General features: G+C 40.1%; 2 protein-coding genes across 2 annotated transcripts in view; one reads left to right on the forward strand and one right to left on the reverse strand.

The window, feature by feature from the left end:
- The window catches only part of LOC107685030 (cdc42-interacting protein 4 homolog), a 9474-nt gene continuing 1332 nt past the window's right edge, over positions 1-8142 (forward strand). The window contains exons 1-11 of the mRNA XM_016481450.1: positions 1-465; positions 1682-1797; positions 2221-2274; positions 3065-3216; positions 3369-3517; positions 3600-3728; positions 3820-3966; positions 6377-6538; positions 7063-7086; positions 7375-7484; positions 7928-8060. Coding sequence (XP_016336936.1) covers positions 442-465; positions 1682-1797; positions 2221-2274; positions 3065-3216; positions 3369-3517; positions 3600-3728; positions 3820-3966; positions 6377-6538; positions 7063-7086; positions 7375-7484; positions 7928-8060 — 1200 coding nt within the window. The 5' untranslated portion in view covers positions 1-441. The remainder of the gene's footprint in view (positions 466-1681; positions 1798-2220; positions 2275-3064; positions 3217-3368; positions 3518-3599; positions 3729-3819; positions 3967-6376; positions 6539-7062; positions 7087-7374; positions 7485-7927; positions 8061-8142) is intronic.
- LOC107685029 (breast cancer anti-estrogen resistance protein 3-like) overlaps positions 7434-8142 on the reverse strand; it is a 27155-nt gene continuing 26446 nt past the window's right edge. Inside the window, exon 18 of the mRNA XM_016481446.1 lies at positions 7434-7507. The gene's annotated coding sequence lies outside the window, so the exon portion shown is untranslated. The remainder of the gene's footprint in view (positions 7508-8142) is intronic.

Genomic DNA, 8142 nt, shown 5'->3' on the forward strand with positions numbered 1-8142 from the left:
ATCCAGTAGATGTCAGTGACAGTGTAGTGTTACAACAAATCTGTTCACAAACGCCACTGTCATCATTTCGGATTATAAATATCTTGAATTTTACCGGTGTTTTATTTTTATTTCTTAACCGTGTTGGAGACGTTGTTATCTGTCAAAAGTCCATCGACTGAGAACGGCCAGTGATTCAGAAGCACAATCAAATGCACCTGAGCTCAGGTGTGCTGAGGTGACATTCAATCGCGCGCTCAGACGAGACGATCCTCTTCACTGTAACTACTCATTTACCTGCTGAAATAACCGTGTTTGACGGGGAACACTCTCCTCTCCATAAAGACCCCACATTACCTGATATATGTATGGAGAGATTGTGAGATAAAACAAGCTTCCTTGAGGAGTTTCGTGTCTTGCACTCTTTGGCTGCAGTGGTTTCTTTCGGATCTGTCAGAGATCATGGATTGGGGTTCAGATCTTTGGGTAAGTTTATTCTTTACTTCACAAGCAAACAGGTGTGTGTTTACCTGCGCTTCAGCTTGACTCGAACTCCCACAACTTTTGACTGCAGTCACGATTAACCTTTTAATGATTGGAAAAGTATAGTTTACTTGTCCGAAATTAGACTATGTTATGGCGACATAAGCAAATATATTTATATTTAATGTATATTAGGAACCAATAGGCTATTGTTGATAATACTGGACGCGTTCAAATCGCGTAAAAACGATGCACACGTGAGAGCATTAATTCGTACATTTGACATTAAAAATGTAACGACACTGTTTCTTTTTGTTGTTTTTTTAATGATGGCTATTAATTTAAATTGAACCAATGCGACCCAGAAAGTGTATATTGATATTGAAACCAAGTATCACTAACAGCTGAAATAATTATACAAACGTGATAAATGAAATGCGTGCGTAAAAAAGTAGCCTAATCAACGCAACAAACTGAAACTGAAAACAACGCAAAAACGCTTCAAATGTGGGCCAGTGCACCAATAAAGCTTTGTTTTGTCATTTGTTGCGGTTTTTCTACATCCTACTGGGTTAGTTGGGACAGTTGCAACAGCAATACTTCTCATTTTAATCGTTTATGAATAAATTAAAATGACACATTGATTTATGTTCACCTATTTGTAGCTACTATTATTTATTCTTCAAGTCACGTGACAGCCTCGCTGTGATTTGCTTTCAGTGTCTGAGGCTTTACCTGTGCAGGTTAAACTGGTTTACCACTGGTGTCAGATCATCTCTGAACAGACTAACTATTTCTCATCTCCATTGTTTTGGAATGGTTTCTGGACCAACAGGAAGCAGATCAGTGAGCTCACACACCTTCCTGTTAAAATAGATGCATGTTTAGTGAATAAGAAACACAAACTCAACTAAGTGTAACATGCAATGGTGTGTGCTAACATGACCATTTGAACAGAGTTAGGTTATAATACTTATGATTAGCTGTTCATATGAAAACAACAGAAGTTGCATGAATTTCTGCTGAAGCCACATGTGTCACGTGACCCATCAGATCAGGTCGTCTGTCACTGCTAGTGTGAAGCAGATCGACCTGTCAAGCTAGTTTGAGAGTTGCATGTGGGAAAAGAGCGACACACCTAGAGAGCTGAATGTCCTGCATACCTCACACACACACACACACACTCACTCAGAAATCTGTGTATCATGTGTGTTTGCAGGACCAGCATGATGTGATTGAGAGACACACTCAGAGCGGGCTGGATCTGCTGGAGCGATACGTGAAGTTTGTCAAAGAGAGAGCCGAGATCGAGCAGAATTACGCCAAACAGCTCAGGTTTGTGTTTGTACAGCATAAATCAGAGGTTTCCAGTCTCTGATGGCACACACCCTAAAATCATCATCCTCAAAAAACAGTTTTTCTGTTAGCTTTTCTATAGACTCCCTGATGTAAAAAGGATTGGCTCGTGAATATTAATTAGGTCCAAAAGCTGAAGGCTCTGCACAGGTCGAGCGGCATCATCATCTCAATCCCTCCTGGATTTACTTCCCATTATTTTGTTTGTCAAATCAACAGAAAGCTTGTGATATTGTCATGCAAGGGTGACAGCAGTGTTTGGAAAGTCTGTCAAATATATATTTTTAGGTGCACAATGAATAGTTAAAGTGGCGTTTGATCTTGTGTTCTTGAAGGCCGCTGGTGGTCAGGGCTAACATGTTTCATCCCGGTTTAACCTGTTTTGTGTGTGTTTCACTGAAGGAACCTCTGTAAGAAATATTCCAGACGAGGCATCAAAGAAGACCAGGACACAAAGTGAGTCGATTAGGCAATTAAACACTGATAAACAGCCTCGATGCTGTCAGTCTGCAATGCTGACTCCCAACTATTTTGACTGAATGAAGATGTTTGTGGTATTTCTAAAACACTGTTTGGTTTTTTTGTTACCAAAATTCTTTTTGTTTGAAAGTTCTGAGAACGTTCTCTCAGAGTTATGAATAAACATTCTTCAGTAACATTCGTTTTTTTTCAATTGCGTACACACAAAATCTTTACTTGTCACACAGTTTCTGAAAGCTGACACTCAAACAGCAGAAGCACACACCACATCTGCAAAACCAAACAGTAATTCTCAGCCTTTGACTCAGTTTTCAATTTCAGAAAACACTTTTTTTCAAAACACAACACACAATTCTCTGTGTAACACATACAATCTAACAGGAATCTAACATCTAACAATGTTGTCAGAACGTTAGCACAAAAACATTCTAATACATTTCTTCTGAAACATTTTAGTTGGCCATTGTCTAATGCTTCATAAACATTACTGCTTACTACATGTGTCAGATGCTTCTGAGAACTCCCATGATGTTTGTGAAATGACAAAATTGGGCATTCCCTTAACTTTTCCCCTAGCATTCACATAAACAAGAAAAGCATTTTAGAACCTGGATGTTTTGAATGTTCTAAGAGCATTCAGAAATGACACTTTCATGTATTAATTTATTGTAATAAGTCATCCCGCAGGAAAAGTGCTGGTCTATCATGCGTGTGTCTCTCTGCCCTGAATGCAGCGGTGGTGGTGTTGTTGACTGTGTTTCTGCAGGGTGACCAATCAGCAGGCGTTTCAGGACGTGCTGAATCAGCTGAACGATTCCGCGGCTCAGAGAGAGCATCTGTCCGAGAGCATGACGCTGAGCATCTGCGTGGACCTCAGCAGAAACCTGCAGGAGCTGCGACAGGAGCGCAAGAACGTGAGTGAGCCAGAACTAAAGTCTCACTGTAGACACGATGGTGAAGATGGTGCATTATTATAATGCATTATTCTGAATGCATCTGCTTCAGACACCATCATGAGTAACTGATTGATTGCTTTCTTATCATGTATACATGTTTATGAAGTGAGCTAGAATGTTTAACTGATTTGTGTGCATCTGTATTGGTTTATATCCAGAGTAAGAAGCGTTTTGAGAAGGAGTGGAGAGAAGCAGAGAAGGCCAATCAGCAGACAGAAAGAGTCCAGCAGGACACAAACGCCACCAAAGCAGATGTGGAAAAGGTACAGACTCCTTCAACACGCGTGCTTAAGCTTCATGGGTAACAGATAATGTATATGTGCTGTGTCTGTGTCTGTGTTTTAGGCCAAACAGCACGCTCACCTCCGCGTGCACTTAGCAGACGAGTGTAAGAACGAGTACGCTTCACAGCTGCAGAAATACAATAAGGAGCAGAACAACTTCTACCACTCAGAGATCCCGTCTGTGTATAAGGTGCGTCATGGTCTGCTCTCATCAGAGAGATCATCAGCCTGACTGGAATATTATGAGCTCTACTTCCTGTCTGTCTGTCTGTCGCTCACAGAAGCTGCAGGAAATGGAGGAGCGGCGCATCAGATTGTTAGCCGACGGCTACGTGCAGTTCTCTGAAACAGAGAAGAACGTCCTGCCCAACATCAACAAGTGTTTGGACGCCATCAGCTCAACTGGGAGGAACATCAATGAGAAACAGGTACACACTCTCACACGCACACACACGCACACTCACACGCACACACACACGCACACACGCACACACTCACACACGTACACGCGCACACACTCGCACACTCACACACACACACACACACACACACTCTCACACACACACTCACACTCTCTACGCTACTGTCTGTAGCCTATGTGTGCGCGTTACAGTGCAGCAGCGCATTAGATTAGAACGACGATTAATTTACCTGTGCAATAAGCTGTTTAAAACGTGCATTCTCCCGTTCAATTTCGAGCATCCAGTAATATAATCACACATGTCTTGTGGAGCGCTTTCAGAGTATGCATTTATTTGTCATTTGAACTGTTTGGAAACGGAGCGTAAATGTGGAATTCCTTCAAAGATTTCTTATCCTGTTGCGCCCTCTATAGGAACAGCGACTAGTCGACGTCAAGCTTAAAGCGTCATGGCAGAGCATTGAAGTCGACTAGTCGATTAGTCTGTGCAACCCCTATCACACACACACACACACACTCGCACGCACACACACTCACACACGCACACTCTCATGCTCAAACTCACACACACACACTCACACACACACGCACGCACACACACACTCACACACACAGGTCAGGATTCCCTGCAGTTTGCATGGAAATATCATAGTGTATGTTAGTTCATGATTTCTAACTTCAGCCCTCTTAAGGAAATTCATGAACACTGACAGTAGTTTGACGAGAGCTGATAGGAGCTGCAGGAATGTGTGAGTCTGGTCATGTGACTGTACATCATTCCACTGTTATGTGCGTTCTCATCTCTCCAGTTCATATTTACTGACATTTAGTGTTTCCTGAACACGGTGTGGTGATAACCTAGATCAGGGGATTGCAATAAATAAGTCAATGTTTAAAATAAAAAAAAGGGTTAAAATAAATATTTTGATTAAAATAATTAATAAATAAACAAAAACGTGTTTTAAATAATAAAAAATGTTAACAAATGCATAAAATTTGATTGCAATAAATGCATTTTGACTATAATAAATGCTAAAAAATGCTTAAAAGAAATAAATACAAAATTATTAAAATTAATTTTGATAAATGTGATTAAAATATTAATTGATTAAAATAAATCCATTTTGATGAAAATAAATCTGAAATAAAAGGTCTTATTTATTTAATTAAAATGCATTAAATTAAGTAAAATAGGATTTAAATAAACTTGATTAAAAATAAATACACCTTGATTAAAAATCAATACTTAAAACATTTTATCAAAATAAACAAAAAATTATTAAAATAAGTAGAGTTTAATCAAATTGATTAGTATAAATAAATTGCTAAAAAGAAATAATTTGACATAATAAATGACATTTGACTGCAGACTTTGGTATCCAGACTAATAAGAGCACAGACGTCATTGAGATCTCTTCTGAAACCCTTGAGGAGACACATTTGACATCACTGGGGTCTTTTTCTCAGCAGAAACTTCTGAGGAGAAGGAGATTCGGCAGAAGTTTGATCTGTGTTTTTCTGAAATAACTGAGACATTCTTCATACAGCACAGGAATGAAAAATGACACATTAGAATAAGTCCAGTCATTGTTAAAAAAACATCATCATGATCAGAATAACTAGACCCATATCTAAATTATCTTTCATTTCAAAAGTTTTGGAAAGATAGTTTATTCTGAGATCTCATCTTACCGGAGTACTTCTAATATTTTTGACTCATTTCAGTCTGGTTTTAGGGAATTTCATAGTACTGAATCTGCCTTGTTGAAGGTTACTAAATATATTTTACTTTCTTTTGACTCTGGTTCTTGCTGTATCTTAATCATGCTTAATTTCAGTGCAGCATTTCATACAATAGATCATGCCATCATTCTACAAAGACTTGATCAAGTAGTTGGGTTTCAGGGATCTGTGCTGAAGTGGTTTGCATCCTACCTTAATGACAGTTTTTTTTCCCGTTAATTTGGGGAATTGTTTCTCATCTCGGGCTCAAATCTCCTATGGTGTTCTGCAGGGCTCTATTCTGGGTCCTCTTCTTTTTTCCTTATATATGCTTCCACTCATATATTTTATATTTTTATAATGTATGTTATATTTTTCAGAAAACATAATTTATCATAACATCTCTATGCTGACGACACTCAGCTTTATTTTCCTGTTAAAAACAATAACTGTTCTATGTCTAATCTGTCAGCATGTCTTCCTGACATTAAATATCTGATGGGCTTAAATTTTTTACAATGTAAACTAATTTCATTGGCCCTTTTGTTTTCTTGATTAGGTATGTTTTTGTTTTATTTGTTGTACAGCACTTTGGTTTGAACACCTGTTGTTTTTAAATGTGTTTTATAAATAAACTAAAGTAAATGTTAGAAGTACGCTGTGATTTGCCGTGCTGATGTGGTGTTTGTGTGCAGGACACTATGGCTCTCGTAGAGCAGTATAAATCAGGTGCAGTGCCTCCTGCTGAAGTGGAGTTTGAGGATTACAGTCAGACAGTCAGAGCTGCCACATCTGACAACACAGCAACACACCTGCCCAAAGTGCGCATCAAACAGCTCTTCCTCAAGAAAAACAAGGTACACTCACACTCTCACACACACACACACACACACACACACTCTCTCTCTCTCTCTCTCTCTCTCTCTCTCTCTCTCTCTCTCTCTCTCTCTCTCTCTCTCTCTCTCTCTCTCTCTCTCTCTCTCTCTCTCTCTCTCTCTCTCTCTCTCTCTCTCTCTCTCTCTCTCTCTCTCTCTCTCTCTCTCTCTCACTCACACACACACACGCACTTGCACACACGCACACACACACGCACTCACACGCACTCACACACACACTCACTCGCACACACACACTCGCGCACACACACACACACTTGCACACACACTCACACTCTCACTCACTCACTCACACACACACACACACACACACACACACACACACTGTACTGCAGGAATTACTGCAAACCATCATCACACTGGCCTCAGATGTGAACATGCTGAAATAGAGCACACACTAGATTAAGATTAGTTTATATATGATGTGTGTGTATGTAAATATATGTGTACTAACTGTTTGTCTGTGCACGTGTTTGAATTTTCAGGTGACGTCTCCTGATAAGAACTTGGTGAGCAGCTTTATGCAAAATGTTTCGTTTTTAATTTTTATACTGTTTTATACTGTTTACAAGTGATATGACTCCAGTGAATGATCTCGTGTGGGGTCAGTGTGGTCGAACTAAGTTTGTGCTTGAAAACTGCATACAAACAAATCATGACTCATCAGTAACATTCGTTTTGGGCTGATTGATGTAAGATTAAAGCATACTAAGAGCATGTACTGTCAGGCACAGGAGCAGTCAGTCGGAGTGTTGAGTGTGTGGAGTACTGATGTCTCAGTGTGTGTGTGTTTTAAGCCATCATCGCTGGAGGATCTCTCTCGTCTGCCTCTGGATCAGAGGAGGAGGCGTCTGCAGGAGAAGATCGATGACATCCAGAAGGAGCTTCAGAGAGAGACGGAGCAGAGGTACATCACCGTCTCACTGAGCACTGAAATACCACACATCATGCAAATCATGTTATTTCTAGAACTTGAGATAATAGACAAAAATATAGAAATAATTACATTTAAATATCATTTTGTTTGTATGGAACAGTATGGAACACTCTCAAAATTGCAGTGATTGACAGCATGGTCACTATAGCAACGGTCTGGCATCTCATTTGGTATCTGCTGTTTTTGAGCAGAGTAATATTACAGCGACCAAGGACTCGTCATGTTCTGTGATTTTAACTAAGCTGCCTTCGTTTACATCTGTAAGGCTGCTTCACAGAGCACGCTCTTCAAGGGTTGCCATGTCCACTTTTTACAATCAACACTTTCTGTGACTACTGAAACTAGCCGATCCTAAGAATCCTGCCGTTCACATTAACACTGTAACACTGTCCGTCTCTCTGTCCATTCGTCAGCGAGGCTCTGATGAGGATGAAGGGTGTTTATGAGCAGAACTCTCAGCTTGGAGATCCATCCAGCCTTCAGCCTCAGATCACACAGACTGCCCATAACATCGCCAGACTGAGAGGAGAGCTCAACAAATACCAGGTACACACACACACACACACACACACACACACACACACACACACACTCACTCACTCACTCACTCACTCACTCACTCACTCAC

This window comes from Sinocyclocheilus anshuiensis, unplaced genomic scaffold (genome assembly GCF_001515605.1).
Source record: "Sinocyclocheilus anshuiensis isolate Anshui unplaced genomic scaffold, SAMN03320099.WGS_v1.1 scaffold565, whole genome shotgun sequence".
NCBI lineage: Eukaryota > Metazoa > Chordata > Actinopteri > Cypriniformes > Cyprinidae > Sinocyclocheilus > Sinocyclocheilus anshuiensis.